The 16665-nt window shown below is 40.4% G+C and overlaps 1 protein-coding gene across 19 annotated transcripts in view; it reads left to right on the top strand.

Moving 5' to 3' along the window:
• The window catches only part of CLASP1 (cytoplasmic linker associated protein 1), a 272989-nt gene that overhangs the window by 210454 nt on the left and 45870 nt on the right, over positions 1-16665 (top strand). For 9 of the 19 annotated variants that reach the window (XM_059874722.1, XM_059874718.1, XM_059874704.1 and 6 more), the window contains 5 exons: positions 1106-1169; positions 6433-6596; positions 8949-9027; positions 10441-10584; positions 16480-16569. In XM_059874722.1, coding sequence (XP_059730705.1) covers positions 1106-1169; positions 6433-6596; positions 8949-9027; positions 10441-10584; positions 16480-16569 — 541 coding nt within the window. 19 annotated transcript variants of the gene reach the window in all.

Below are 16665 nucleotides of genomic sequence, written 5' to 3'. Positions count from 1 at the left end.
GACCATGACAGTACTGATATGTCATTGATTGCAGGGTGAACCTCATGGTTAGAGAGATATTTGAAGTATAGTCTGTTACATTCTTTCGATAATTTTTTTAAGCAATGCTGTGAGACTAGTTACGTGTTTCTGTTCATGGATGGCTCTGCAAAACTCTGTGAGCATGGACTGACGAGTCACTGGGCTTCAAGTGTGGCCATCTATAGTCAGTGTGACCCCTGCCATATTCCTTCCTGCCACCTAAACTCCCTGCCCCCCTTTATTCATTTGATTCTGTGCATGCACATTCCTGCTGAAGTGTAGGTCACCTCTGGTGGTCTAGTGATCTGTCAGAAAACAAAAACGATGAAATGTCCTTATTCTCCAATAATCTCCTTAATTCTGGTGGCCCCAGTTTCTTGGTTCTTAGTGTTCTTCAAGTGTCCATTGAAGAAGCTCTAGGAATCTATTGATTAACATTAGTCTGGTCTGGATCTCATTGTTAGCAATGTTAAAAGGACCACTGGATCTGAGAGGGCATGGTATGGGGAAGAAGGTAACACTTTCTGATCAAAATTTGAAGTACAGACAGGATTCGGTAGTGCAGTTCAGGGTAGGAAACGTCATAGGGGCACTGATGTGAAGTGAGTGTGTGCTTGGCTCAGGTGCTGTAGCAGGTAGAGAGTTAGCAGTGGTTTGTGGTACTGAAATGGGTATAAAGATATCACAGTACTTTGACTAAAACAGAAGTGAGACTAAAATCCAGGTCTGTCTGACCCCGCTGCACATGCTTTTCTGAATTGACCCGACTACCTTTCATCTGTTGCGTGTGGAAATGAAGTGAGCAGGATTTGGTGTCTGGCTTTGCCATATGTGCATGTGTGTAAACTTACGTGATCACACTCTGAGATTCAGTTTCATTTTAGAACAAGACCAGAATTGGTGTGATTTCTTATTCCTGTGTAATTCCGTCAAATTAAAATTTAGATAATTCATTTGTAGAAAAAAAGGTGTTACATAAAAATTAGGTAAAACATGTTAAATGAAATAAAAGGATTTAGAGAAGCTATAACTACTTTCAGTGTTGACTTATTAAATATTAAATTGATTTCATTTTATTTCCTAGTCGAGTAGAATTGAAAAGATTGTGTGAGATTTTCACCCGAATGTTTGCTGACCCTCACAGCAAGGTAAGGTCTGAGAACCTGCCCACTTGTAACCTCTTTGCATGTCTTTCTATATAATACACTACTTCAGAGTGGGAGAACAGCCCCGCCATGCAGTGTAGCCCTTCCAGACTTATTTTAACAGTAGTTTATATCTTTTGAAGACAGAATTCTTAGAAACTTCTCTTGTCCATACAGTGTCATTAATAAAGTGCATTTCATGTAAGGATTACCCTGTAGAGAATCAGATGTAGTCTTTTATTCACTCAGCGAACAGTTTTGCATACTTCATGGAAGTACGTAGGCTGGATGCTAGGAGGTAACAGTGTATTATAACGCCTTTTTAGAAAGTTACAGTAGTGAAGAAAATAATCAAGTATACAAATATTTTTTTGGTACCCATGTACAATTTGTCTGTATAGAACAAGATAGAAAAATGATAGCATTTATAGAATGGATTTACTGAAAAGCCACATCAAATATTTCTCCAAATAGATTGCCACTTCTAAGAATTTGCTAGACGGTGGCCACCCAGCTGATGCCCATGCCTCTGGGGGGCCTGAGGGCCGCCTTTTGACAAGGGCACCCTGCTGAGTACCCCAGAGTGAGAGACAAGCCCTTTCTAGGAGTGGAGCTGAGAGCAAGACCCTTGACAAAAGTTTACTCGGAGTCTAGATTTTAAATAAAAGCCAGAGTTTGGGAGGAAGCCTTTGAAGGTGTTGGATGGTTTTAGAGACAGAAAACAAGAGGAGTGAAGATATCAGGAAAGTAAAAGGGTGGATAAAGGACCAAAACAACCTTCAGTTCAGTTCAGTTCAGTTGCTCAGTCATGTCCAACTCCTTGCAACCCCATGGACCACAGCACGCCAGGCCTCCCTGTCCATCACCAACTCACAGAGTTTACCTGAACTCATGTCCATCAAGTCAGTGATGCCATCCAACCATCTCATCCTCTGTCGTCCCCTTCTCCTCCTGCCCTCATCTTTCCCAGCATCAGAGTCTTTTCAAATGAGTCAGTTCTTGGCATCAGGTGGCCAAAGTATTGGAGTTTCAGCTTCAACATCAGTCCTTCCAATGAACACTCAGGACTGGTCTCCTTTAGGATGGACTGGTTGGACCTCCTTGCAGTCCAAGGGACTCTCAAGAGTCTTCTCCAACACCACAGTTCAATAGCATCAGTTCTTCAGTGCTCAGCTTTCTTTATAGTCCAACTCTCACATCCATACATGACTACTGGAAAAACCATAGCCTTGACTAGACAGACCTTGGTTGGCAAAGTAATGTCTCCACTTTTTAATTTGCTGTCTGGGTTGGCCATAACTTGCCTTCCAAGGAGTATGCATCTTTTAATTTCATGGCTGCAGTCACCATCTGCACTGATTTTGGAGCCCCCAAAAAATAAACTCTGCCACTATTTCCACTGTGTCCCCATCTAATTGCCATGAAGTGATGGGACCAGATGCCATGATCTTAGTTTTCTGAATGTTGAGCTTTAAGCCAACTTTTTCACTCTCCTCTTTCACTTTCATCAAGAGGCTCTTTAGTTCTTCGCTTTTTGCCATAAGAGTGGTGTCATCTGCATATCTGAGGTTATGGATATTTCTCCTGACAATCTTGGTTCCAGCTTGTGCTTCTTTCAGCCCAGCGTTTCTCATGATGTAGTCGGCATATAATAAGTTAAATAAGCAGGGTGATAATATACAGCCTTGATGTATTCCTTTCCGAATTTGGAACCAGTCTGTTGTGCCATGTCCAGTTCTAACTGTCGCTTCCTGACCTGCATACAGGTTTCTCAAGAGGCAGGTCAGGTGGTCTGGTATTCCCGTCTCTTTCAGAATTCTCCACAGTTTTTTGTGATCCACACAGTCAAAGGCTTTGGCATAGTCAATAAAGCAGAAATAGATGTTTTTCTGGAACTCTCTTGCTTTTTCGATGATCCAGTGGATGTTGGCAATTTGATCTCTGGTTCCTCTGCCTTTTCTAAACCAGCTTAAACATCTGGAAGTTCACAGTTCAAGTATTGCTGAAGCCTAACTTGGAGAATTTTGAGCATTACTTTACTAGCATGTAAGATGAGTGCATTGTGCAGTAGTTTGAGCATTCTTTGCCATTGCCTTTCTTTGGGATTGGAATGAAAACTGACTTTTTCCAGTCCTGTGGCCACTGCTGAGTTTTCCAAATTTGCTGGCATATTGAGTGCAGCACTTTCACAGCATCATCTTTCAGGATTTGAAATAGCTCAACTGGAATTCTATCACCTCCACTAGCTTTGTTTGTAGTGATGCTTTCTAAGGCCCACTTGACTTCACATTCCAGGATGTCTGGCTCTAGGTCAGTGATCACACCATTGTGATTATCTGGGTCATGAAGATCTTTTTTGTACAGTTCTTCTGTGTATTCTCGCCACCTCTTCTTAATATCTTCTGCTTCTGTTAGGTCCATACCATTTCTGTCCTTATTGAGCCCATCTTCGCATGAAATGTCGGAGAAGGCAATGGCACCCCACTCCAGTACTCTTGCTTGGAAAATCCCATGAACAGAGGAGCCTGTTAGGCTGCAGTCCATGGGGTCTCTAAGAGTCGGACACGACTGAGCGACTTCACTTTCACTTTTCACTTTCGTGCATTGGAGAAGGAAATGGCAACCCACTCCAGTGTTCTTGCCTGGAGAATCCCAGGGATGGGGGAGCCTGGTGGGCTGCCGTCTATGGGGTCGCACAGAGTCAGACATGACTGAAGTGACTTAGCATAGCATAGCATCGCATGAAATGTTCCCTTGGTATCTCTAATTTATCTTTAAGAGATCTCTAGTCTTTCCCATTCTATTATTTTCCTCTATTTCTTTGCACTGATCACTGAGGAAGGCTTTCTTATCTCTCCTTGCTATTCTTTGGAACTCTGCATTCAAATGGGTATATCTTTCCTCCTCTCCTTTGCTTTTCGCTTCTCTTCTTTTCTCAGCTATTTGTAAGGCCTCCTCAGACAGCCATTTTGCTTTTTTGTGTTTCTTTTTCTTGGGGATGGTCTTGGGTCTTGGGGATCCCTGTCTCCTGTACAATATCATGAACCTCTGTCCATAGTTCATCAGGCACTGTCTATCAGATCTAGTCCCTTAAATCTATTTGTCACTTCCACTGTATAATCATAAGGTATTTGATTTAGGTCATACCTGAATGGTCTAGTGGTTTTCCCCACTTTCTTCAATTTAAGTCTGAATTTGGCAATAAGGAGTTCATGATCTGAGCCACAGTCCACTTCCAGTCTTGTTTTTGCTGACTGTATAGAGCTTCTCCATCTTTGGCTGCAAAGAATATAATTAACCTGATTTCGGCATTAGCCATCTAGTGATGTCCATGTGTAGAGTCTTCTCTTGTGTCATTGGAAGAGGGTGTTTGCTATGACCAGTGCGTTCTCTTGGCAAAACTCTATTAGCCTTTGCCCTGCTTCATTCTGTACTCCAGGGCCAAATTTGCATGTTGCTCCAGGTGTTTCTTGACTTCTACTTTTGCATTCCAGTCCCCTATAATGAAAAGGACATCTTTTTTGGATGTTAGTTCTAAAACGTCTTGTAGGGTCTTCATAGAACTGTTCAACTTCCATAGAAATTGAGAAAACCTAAAATCAACACAAGCAAATCTTAAAATACTTGATGTGCAAGCTTTAACTATCTTATACTATCGTTTTCCTAGTAAAAATGGTCTCTTCTAAGTCCTACCAGGGGAAGGAAACCTGTCATGGCCAGAAGCCTAGGCAGTCATCATCTCCCTTCTTTTCCTGCCCTTTCCTCCTTGTGGAAATTGTCCATGAAATGTCAGTCATCCACCTGCTGTGCTCTCATTCCACACTGGCTGAGCACCCACTCTGGGTTAGGGGTACAGAAAACATTGCACCCCTCCCTTGCTTCTGAGATGCTCACCAGAGCAGGGGAGAGTGAACACAGGGATTCTCCTATTTTTTGCTGGGGGGCAACAATTCTCCTCAGTATTGGTCTTGAAACACGTCTTAAAATTCCTGTTTTGACCCTCACAACAAGGTTGACATTCACAATATTAATAAAGTCCAAGAAGCATCGATTTTAAAAGCCACATAGATGTTCAGAGATAAAATTATCAAGATTTTCTGTAAGATAATATTATGAGCAGTAAGATTTAAAGCATAAGACTCGTAAGATATATAGCATAAGGGATATTAGGTGGATTTGGACATTGATGAAATTTCTATTACCTGTCACCTCTAGATTGCTGATTCAGAACATGAGGATAAAGAATGTGAGGATAAAGAAGGAAATTTGTTTCCATCAGAAGGCTCTTGTACAGTGAGTTTGGAGGTCTCAGTTTAGTTAATATTTGCTAGCTGCCTTAGTGCTAAGCCAGGAGTCCTGCAGCTGGGACTCATTGACTTCTCTCTGAGCTGTCTCCCGAGAGACCCCTGGTGGTTAATAGTTCCTGCGCTATAACTGAGTAAGTCTACAATAGCTGGTTTGTCCCAGCAGAACACAACTCATTAACCAAATAGGGACACAGTGCTACCATTTACCTCTCTGAAATTGGTTCAGGGATAAGCCACTGTGAACTTTGTCTCACAGGAGGTAGCAGTGATGATCGCACCGTGGTGTGAGAATTATGTCAGCTGTCAGTCTGTTTTATTCTAAGCTGTACTCTTTGATAATATTAGTATAGTTTTTATAATATCTTTTTATAGAGATAACACTTTGTAGTATCTGAATTGGCATACATCAAAATAGATGATAGAAATGAAAAGCAATAGGTATGCAAGTTTTTTTTTCCTTACCCTACAGTAATAGTTGTTGAATGCTAGAAATGAAATAAATATAGTGGTTAAAAGGGTTTTTTAAAGAGAGAGAGAAGGAAGGAAGGAAGGCTGGCCTCCAAGATTAGACTCATACTTTTCAACAAAGTTAATATCTCTCTGTACTGGATTTTAAAGGCATGTAGAGGGAGGGGAGAGGATTTTGTCAGTTCATAGCCTTTTCAGGCCTTTTAGGAAACTGCATGAAAATGATATGACTTCACTGTGGACTAACATGGACTCTGTTTCGTTGCATGGCCTGGTTTGCGGTGGAATTCACAACAGAGAGTAAGTTCCAACCCCTTTTCCTTTATCTCTTTTCGGTACTACGTTTGCCGTCTATGCCGTGTCCAGTTGTTAACATTGTCACCGAAGTTAGGAGTCTGGGCAAAGGCCAATTGGGCATTTTCACGTTTTGAAGACTTGGGAGGAAATTATGAATTAAACATGTGAAATACTTGGTTTCCCTTTGTGTCTAGGTTTTCAGTATGTTTTTGGAGACCCTTGTGGATTTTATAATAATTCATAAGGATGACCTGCAAGACTGGCTTTTTGTTCTTCTCACACAATTACTGAAGAAAATGGGAGCGGATTTACTTGGATCTGTGCAAGCAAAAGTTCAGAAGGCTCTTGATGTCACAAGGCAAGTGTTTGGGGCAAGATTGTGTTCTCCCAGCTTTTGATATATAATGACATATGGCATCATGTAAGTTTTAAGTGTACAGCATGAGGATTTGATACATGTGTATATTGCTAAATGATTAGTACAGTGTTAATATTTATATCCTTCACCTCACTTAATTACTATTTTTTGTTGCATATGTGGTAAAAAACATTTAAGATACATTCTCTTAACAAGTGTATGATACAATATCATTACCTGTGATCAACATGCTATATGTTTGACCCCTAGAACTTATTCATGTCATAACTGTAACTGGAAGTTTGTGCCCTTTGACCAGTATCTCCCCATCTCCTCCATCCCTAGGGTCTGGCAACCACCATTCTACTCTCTGTTTCTATGGGTTTGACTTTTTTTTTTTTTAATTCTGTAGATAAGTGATATCATACAGTATTTGTCTTTCTCTGACTTATTTCACGTAGCATAATACCCTCAAGTTTCATCCATGTTGTCACAAATGGCATAGTTTCCTTCTTTTTTATGGTGAAATAATATTCTGTTTATATACGCACCACATTTTCTTTATCCATTCACCCATCAACACACTGAGGTTGTTTTCGTGCCTCGGTGATTGTGAATGGTGCTGCAGGGAACAGAGGTCAGATGGCTCTCTCTCCTTTTTTTGTTTTTTGGCCACACACTGTGGCTTGTGGGATCTCAGTTTCCTGATCTTAAATTGAACATGGATCAGAGAAGCGAAAGCCCGGAATCCTAACAATTAGGCTACCAGGGAACTCCCTAGTTTTAGTTTTTTGAGAAGCATCCTTACTGTTTTCCATAGTGGCTGCACCAATTTACATTTCCACCAGCAGCAGTTATCTTTTTGATAATAGCCGTCTAACAAGTATGAGACAATATCTCACTGTAGTTTTTATTTGCATTTTTCTAATAATCAGTGATGTTGAGCACTTTTTTGTGTACTTTTTGGCCATTTGTATATCATCTTTGGAAAAATGTCTATTTGGTTGGGGAGGAGGGAACTAGACCATTTTGACATTAGGAAACTCTTTGTAGATGGTTTCTTGTCACTCTGTTACCTGTAGTTTTTGTCACCCACTTGAATATCTTCTTTCTGACTTAATACCCATATTCTCTTGTTAGCATTGAAATTCCCAACAATTCATGAGATGAAATACATACATCTTTGAGTTGGCATTATTCTGGTGAATGCCTAAGACGTCCACCCTCCGTTTGCTGTGGGAAAAGGGGGAGGTGTTCTATGTGTTATTTCTTTGATGTGTAGCCAATATGAGTCACTTAAATCATGTATATTAAGTATGTTTTGCCTCCAGAAGTGGTCCTCAGAGCCTCCTGGATACAGATAGTTGTGGGACAAAAGGATGTGCTGTTGGATTGTTTACTTTTTATTAATCAGTATAATGATGGTACTACTAAGACCCAGTGTGTACCATACACTTTATATTTTTCTTGTATTATTTTATTTAAATTTCAGATCAGTCCTGTGATTTTATAGACGTAACCCTACATCCCTTTTATTTTCACTATACTTTTGTACACTGAGAAAAGTCTCTTAAAGGGAGTCTAAAGAGAGCAATACATATACTCAGCCTCAATATAATATGTTTTTCTGTTGCATTATCTTTCCTATTACCATGGAAGGCATGTCTGCATCAGGAACAAGGGATCCTTTGGGCAGTTTTAAAATCATATGGGTAATTTTTAAGGAAGGGAGTGCTAACTTTCATTCTCCAAGAGCCCTCAAGGCTACCCAGTTGGATCACATACACGAGATGATGACAAGACACAGAATCGGTCCCAAGTGAGAAGTGGAGCTGGAGTGGGACTCTTAGGGCCACAGGCTGCTGTGTATGTCTGTAGCTGGCAGGCGTGTGTCTGGTGAGTGTCCCCAGGCACTCGTCTCTGCTGACGCACACAGTTGGCTCACAGGCTATTACCCAGCAAAGACCTCAGGGGATAGATGGTGCAGGCAGCCTCGTCAGGGTATAAAGGGTAGGCTTGGGTGTTGGAGCTCTTTCTTAAGTGAGCAGTTTTCCAGAAGGTACCTGGAGAAGGAGCTAAACAAATCCTGAGAAGGCAAGTAAGCATTTCTTCCTTACTTCATTGCTTCGTTTATGTGTTTTGGGACTTCTAAGAAGATTTCTCTTTTTCTAACTTTTCTATGTTATGTGTATTACTTTAGTATTTATTACATAAAATGAAAAGTAATGTTTAAAAGTAAACAGGTTTGCTTTTTACGTGTGTTAATCTGTTTTTTAGTTTCTTACATGATTTTACATTACTTCTTGTAAGAAATCTTTCTTTTAAAATACTTTCTTCTTTTTATAAACCTAGGGACTCCTTTCCATTTGATCAACAATTTAACATTTTGATGCGATTTATTGTGGATCAGACTCAAACTCCTAACCTCAAGGTCAGTAACTTTGTCATTATAGTTCAACTTCTAGAATTCAAATTTGCTTAAACTATACTTTTTCAGACATGACTCATATTTGGCTGTTAGTAAATCTGCTATGAGCACCGTGTGCCCTTTTCTCTTGGTGTGGTGCCTAGTGCTGGTTTACTCGGTAAGGATGTGCTTCACTGTATTTCAGACTGCTGAGATGGTTGTACCATATTATATTCCGGCCAGCAGTGTCTGAGAACTCCCAATTATTTCACGTCCTCACCAACATTTGCGTGTTATTACTGTTTCACAGTTAATGTTTAAACTAGGAAATTTTGATGTATTGAAATAGCTATCTTATTAGAATGTTTTTAACATTAACATTATAACACAGGTAAATTAGCTGTTAGATGTTTTGTAATGTAAAAAATGTAAGAACAAGACTGATAGTATTTGAAGGAGGATGTGTTCCTTTGAATCAGATCAGGTACACTGTCCATTCTTTGATCACCAGTTTCTGTCAAGGTTTTGCTGCTGCTGCTGCTAAGTCGCTTCAGTCGTGTCCGACTCTATGCGACCCCGTAAATGGCAGCCCACCAGGCTCCTCTGTCCCTGGGATTCTCCAGGCAAGAATACTGGAGTGCGTTGTCATTTCCTTCTCCAATGCATGCATGCCTGCTCCAACTCTGCAACCCTATGGACAGCAGCCCTCTAGGCTCCTCTGTCCACAGGATTCTCCAAGCAAGAATACTGGAGAGCGTTGCCATTTCCTTCTCCCATCAAGGTTTTAGGAGAAGCCTACTTCCCTGGTGGCTCAGACAGTAAAGCATCTGCCTACAATGTGGGAGACCCAGGTTCAATCCCTGGATCGGGAAGATCTCCTGGAGAAGGAAATGGCAACCCACTCCAGTATTCTTGCCTGGAAAAATCCCATGGACAGAGGAGCCTGGTAGACTACAGTCCATGGGGTTGCAAAGAGTTGGACATGACTGAGTGACTTCACCTTCACCTTCAATAAATAATAGCCTGTTTCTCCTGAGGTCAAAGCCAAGTGAGATATCAGTGGAGAAGTTAGGGCAGAACATCACCCTGATTGCCTTCAGTGCTGCCTTGCAAGACCTGGCCTAGAGTGGCTAAAAATCAAAACATAGAGTTGTTCGTGCCCACTCTGTCAGTGGCAGAACTGGGGGTCCCTCGGTCCCCCCGAGTGGGCTCTTGCTCAGCAAGTGTCCTGGCGTGTCAGAAGATCAGGGCCTGCTTAAATGCAGGGCCCCCTTCCTGTCCCAGACTTCCGGGTCAGTCATCCATGCTTTTCCCTGCTGCAGGCTCCCTGTGTAGGAACATAAGTCCAGGTCGTGTGTACTTCTCTGAGCACCAATAAGAGTCCTGTTCAAAAATGTGTGAAGTGTACTTACTGTTTGTAATTACTGGTTCTTTCAGGTCAAAGTTGCAATCCTGAAGTACATTGAGTCTCTTGCCAGGCAGATGGACCCAACAGATTTCATAAACTCTAGTGAGACAAGGCTTGCTGTTTCTAGAATTATAACCTGGACAACAGAACCAAAGAGTTCAGACGTGAGAAAGGTATGTCCCAAAGCGCCAGGCACAGCTTTAATCACAGCCTTTTCTTAGGTGTGAATTAGAGGAATTTATGGGAATGTTCAAACCACCTCCATACCTACATGCAAACCTCTCTCTTTCCTTTTCTACGAAACCAAGACTTTGCTCCTACCCCTATCTTCTCTGTCCAGGACCACCTTATTCCAGTCTTTCCGTATCAAAATGAAAACCTGAAATCTTGTGTCATGGGAGACACCCTGATACCAAAATGTTGTATTGTTGCTTTTTTTTAATCAGCTAAAGATAAATACTTGCTCATGGCACATTGAGAGGCAGGTAATGCAGTTTAAGGGAGCACAGGATGTTAGCATTTCTATTCCTAGGTAGTATTCTGCCTCAGGACTACTATGAAGATGAATTCATACATGTTGAAAGCATGGTCAGTTCCTGACATGTGATAAGCACACAGGAAGTGTGAGTTATCACTGTGCTTATTGCTTCTATTCTCTTCCTGTCCATGTCCTGTTCTTCTGTGTTTGAGTTTCACACATGGCCATCATTCTTTTACTTTATATGTAAACTAACTAGCCCAACTAGCCTTTAAAAATTACTTTTAAGTCAGATTTCTCAGTTCTACTTTTAGACTAAAAGTATTTGATTTTGATTATTTGTGTATAATCATGAACCTTGCATTTTTCTCCCCCTAGTATACTTCCTTCATAGCCAACTCTATAGCCAAAATAGTCCTTTGGCCTTGGGATAGAATTAATAATGTGGACCACTTAGGTCAAGGCAGGGTTAAGGATGATTCTAAGCAGTGTTAGCAAGATTGCTTTGCACCTGAACACCTACCTGCTTAGCACCTGCCTCCTAGAGTCCAAGGAGGAGAATCAAAGAATCACCCATAATGTTTCTTTGGGAGAATTACAGCCCATATAATTCTCCAGCCATTATATAGTATTAATTATAAACGAAGTTCTCCAAGGTTAAAGAAACAAGGATGAATTTTATTAATGCACTCATTCAAAATTATTGTTCTGGTATTAAATAATATTTTAAATTTATGATCCTTTTATAAAATTTTTCAGTATTTATCAAAAGAACATTTCACTGGCAACCTTTAACTATTAAGCCTCTTTGGGATTAGAGGGGTACAGTAGGAGGTGGTAAAATGATTTGGTTGATTGGAAAGTCAAAGTATTTCTGTTACGGTTTTCAAAATCATAGATCAACCAATGTATACAAAAACCTTCCTGTATTTAGGCATAGCAAGTAAATATGTGTGTGTCTATGTGAGTTTGTGTTTCGTAATTGAGTGTTACTCAAGTGTTCCCTCCTGTGGGGCTGAAGGATACTTAATACTTGCGTGTTATCATGATTAGGGCCTGTATGGGAACAGCTGACTGTGGTCATGATGTCTACTTTCTCTGGACATGCCCATTAAAAATTTGAACTAGGATTTATTGTCCTAACTTTTGTAATCAGGACACTAGAGAAATGTTTCAAAGTTATCCAGCCTGGGACATCAAAACACTCAAGTTACTTTAATACTATGCTCAGTCGCTTCAGTTGCGTCCAACTCTTTGCAACCATATGGACTGTAGCACATCAGGCTCCTCTGTCCATGAGATTCTCCAGGCAAGAATACTGGAGTGGGTTGCCGTGCCCTCCTCCAGGGGATCTTCCCAACCCAGGGATTGAACCCACATCTCCTTAAATCTCCGGCATTGGCAGGTGTGTTCTTTACCACTAGTGCCACCTGGGAAGCCCACTTTAAAATACTAGCTTAAGTCAATTATGGTTAGGATGTTTAACGCTGAGATCACATAACTTATTTACTGTTTGATCTTCAACACTTAATTTCAGTTATTTTGGATCATACTGTGCTACTGTGCAAACCCTGTTCTGCACTGGCACTCCACCTCCATGTCTGCCCTTCCATCTTCCCCTCCCCCGTTGTGAGGACTGCTAAAACACCTCATCTTCAGGCTGAGCTCAAACTTGGGCTCAAGGACAGTAATCCAGGGCTTCAGAGGAAGTTGAAAAGCTTTTTTTTTTTGTCAGTAGTCCTCAGCCCTGGCTGCAATAAAAACCAGTCTCAATTCCTATGCTGTACCCAAAGTCACTTGACTTAATTAGTACAAAGTGGAGTATGGACGTTGTTTTGTGTCTGATTGGAGTTCCTTCCGCACATGGCTGATTTTTAATGCACAGTGTTAATAAGAATTAACACTTATTTAATAAGTATAACACTTTAATAAGCAGCCTGTTATTTTAGACCACTTCCCCTAAGATTGACCCTCAGACCTATAGACTGCTGATGTGGTCTTGACCTGTTGCTGCTGGTTTTCACAAGACCCCAGCTAGGTCCTCATCATCTTTAGGACCAGGCCTGGTCTTGCTGTTCCCTGAACCTCCCCCATCTCCCTACTTATGCCCAACACCTAGAATGATACCTATAGGAACAAAGTAAGCATTTTAAGAAGTATTTTAAATGAATTAATGAATAAGTACCTGAAGAGAAATGATCTAATTTCAAATAACATTTCAAAGTCACCATTTTCAAAACCACAGGCTTGGAAGTTCTCCTCTATTGGCTTCTATATTAGTTTCATATTGCATAACCTATTACCACAGACTTAGCTGATTCAAACTACAAAAATTTATAATCTCACAATTCTGTGGGTTAGAAGTCTGGCACATGTTCTCTGGATTCTCTGCTTAGTCTTCCCAGACAGAAATCAAGATATTGCCTGGGTCTTCAGTCTCACTTGAGACGTAGGATTCTCTTCCAACTCCCTGGTTCTTGGCCTAAGTCAGTTCATTACTGGTGAGGGCTATGGTACCTGTTTTTTTGCCCACTGTCAGCAGGGGGCGGTCACAGCTCATGGAGGCCACTCCCATACCTGGCCTGGCAATTTGCTTCTGCAAAGCCAGCAGAAGACATAATGTCCTAAAATTTCCTAAATTTTATGAAAAACATTAATCTGCACATCTAAGAAGCTCAACCAAATCCAAGTACACTTTAAGAAAAAGAAAAAAAAAAAAAGATTCACACCTAGACATAATCAAACTGCTGAAAATGAAACAGAAGCTCATGGGAGCTGCCCAAGGAAGCGGCTCAGCATAGCCCAGATCCTCAGTAAGACAAACAGCTGCTTTCTCATCCAAAACCTTGGAGAACGAAGGCAGCCTGTTGACTTTAATGGTGCTGAAAGCAAAGAAAAGTCAACTAAGAATTCTCTGTTCAACAAAATTATTCTTTAAGAACAAAAGATAAATTACAAAGAAACCAGCAGGAGATTCTCATGTTAATCTCTGTGACTGCTTGCAGTGGCTCACCTGATTAGGTCAGATCCACCCAGGATAATCTGCCCTTTAACCAAAAATCAACTGATTAGGGAGGGACTAATTGTACCGGCAAAATCCCTTCGTCCTTGTAAGGTAATTGTGGGAATGGTGTTCATCACTCACCTTAGGAGAGGGGATTGTGCAGGGCTTACTCACCAGGAGGCTGGAATCTTGGGGTCCACCTTAGTGTTCTGCCACCCAAGGCTTTGGTCTCCTTTTCAGTGGGTTGGCATGAATCTTCCATGGTTAGTTATTTGGTAATTCCTTAGGCACTTTCTTACCTAACGACACATTTGTGTTGGGTTCAGTTTAGCAGATGCATCTTTGCTTTTTAATCATCCAAGATATCTGTGGATTAGATTGTTTGGCTTTAAGTTGTATCCATCTAGCCCTGGCTAGTAAAGTACTGTTACTTGATTTAAATAGGCTTGTTAAAGCACAATATTCAAATATATGTTCCTTTGCCCCATAGCTGCCTCTCACAAACTGTGCATTAAGGCACTGCAGATTAATCTTTCCTGGAGTTAGAGCTACTTCTATTTAAATGCCCTGTTTTGATGTTCCATCCACTGCATATTTCATACAGGTATAGATGCTATTGTAAGTGATCCAACTGCCTTATCCAAGAACTTGAGATGTGTTGGAAATATTGTCTAAATGAATGTCATGCCTAAATAAGTTAAAATACTTAGAAATTGTGATATGGTCTACATCACTCTATGCTAAGATTAAAATTGTCATTATTTTAAAGCTATAGAAAAAGAAAACAGGCACCATTTTTATCTGGATAATTTAATGCTTTAAAGATATGCTTACTTATCTCTTTTAAGTAGAAGTATGTTTTGACTCACCTGTCATTTACAGAATGTATCAGGTACTAGGAGAACATCTTGGTGATTTAAAAGCACTTTCTGATTATGAACCAAATTCTCCTGTTGGTGTTCTGATTTAATTTCCTAAGAGTAGAGTGAGGTGTTACCTTCTAAATACTAGAAGCACCCTACAGTCTGAAATCAATTTAGTAAACTCTCATTTTGGCTGTATCATCAGACAGTACTAATTTTATACAACCAATACTTGGGAAGTTTGCAGGTGGTGTAACTTGTTCTCCGTATCTCATATTTGGTTCTCCGTATCTCATATTTGGGAAAGTACATTAGAATCAGTTTAAGCTGATACAACTCTGCTTTGCTGACTTAAGCGTTTTTAATATTTTGTTTTCCCTTTTATGTCAGTGTTCTAGGGTGTTTCATATTGGAGAGAGTTGGGTGTTTAAATATTTAAGATGTGAAGGAGGGAAGAAGCACAAGCAAAACTGAAGCCCAAGCCTGTCACCAGTGAGGTGTGCTTCGCTGGCCAAGACTGACTTGGACTCGGTGGGAAAACCCCACCCAGACTCTAACTGGCCTGCTGTATTCCTGAAGTAACTGTTTCCATTTTTTAACTCTGAGAGCCCTTATAGCTGTGTTGGCCAAATTATAAAGAGGCACACTAGACCTTTCTTAAGGCGCTGTGTGTGTTGAGGCAGTACAATATATTCACAGAAGAAAGTAGATTCTAGAGTTTGACCTCTATTGACTTCTGCCTCTGCTGCTTTTTAGAGGCTTTTTAGCCTCTGAATTCTTGTTTAAAATCCATAAAATAGGAATAATGGTACTTGCTTTAGTCACTATTGGGAGGACCAATTACAATAGAGCATATAAAATCCTAGATAAATACTGCTTTGTTTTTGTAGTTTAAGCTGTTACTCTTTGAGGGTTGCTTTGGTTTGCTGCTGCTTCACATTTTTTCCAGCATTAGGGAGATTTCTTTTTCCCTGTTAAGTCAAAAGGAATGCAGTAATGACAATAGAATTTTTAATGGTGTGTTTATATTTTCAGGCTCAGAATCCCTGTGTGTTTCCTTATGTGATTCTCTAACACTGAGCACTGGCTTTGTCAAATGAACTAACAGGTTTGGCCCCCAAAGGTTGTTTTGAGAAATGCAGGGAATAATGGCATGACACAGAAAGCTAAAAATGATGAAGATGCTGTTGCCTGGAGGAGGAGAAGTATATAAACAGCTTTCGAAAGTTGGCATTGCTAATTGAAAAAAATGTAAATCTCTGATTATAGATAGGCAGCTGTCCTAATCTAAAAGCTCAGAGTTTTAATACCATTGAATGAGATTTGAATCTTAGCTTAATTGTGACTGCCTTGCTCAAGTCTCACTTTAATCTCTTTGCAAGAGCCCTACTTCCAGGAGGGGTTGTGATTATGAAGGACTTAGGGGATGATTGAGATTTAAAACTGGTAGTTACTGATATTATTCTTAAGAATCCTGTTACTGTTCTATTACTATTTTTCAGTAGGGAACCACGTTAGGCATTACTGACAACTATTCATAGACTTTTAGATTATACAATCTCTCTCTCTCTTTCATATATATATGTGTATATATATATACACACACATGACTTTAGAAACTAAGCCAAACACTTGGGAGCTTATCAATAACCATGGTTTTAAGTGTGTGCTTCTTGCCTCTGATTAAACCCTGCCCCTCTCCTGTCTGTCCATCCTGCTTTAGCATAGTCGAGTAGGGGAAGATTTACCCATAAGGGCGGCCTCGACCTGCTCTGGGCCTGGAGAAGGAAACTTGGAAGAAAATTGTAAACAGGTAGATTTGAAACTGTATACTAATTTGCAAAAAGACACATCACTGTTTGCATTTAGATTATTAATCTTGATTACACTTGTGAAGACACTGAGAAGA

The sequence above is a fragment of the Bos taurus genome, chromosome 2 (genome assembly GCF_002263795.3).
Source record: "Bos taurus isolate L1 Dominette 01449 registration number 42190680 breed Hereford chromosome 2, ARS-UCD2.0, whole genome shotgun sequence".
Taxonomy (NCBI): Eukaryota; Metazoa; Chordata; class Mammalia; order Artiodactyla; family Bovidae; genus Bos; species Bos taurus.
The sequence above is the reverse complement of the archived record's forward strand: the minus strand, read 5'-3'. Positions and strand labels throughout refer to the sequence as shown.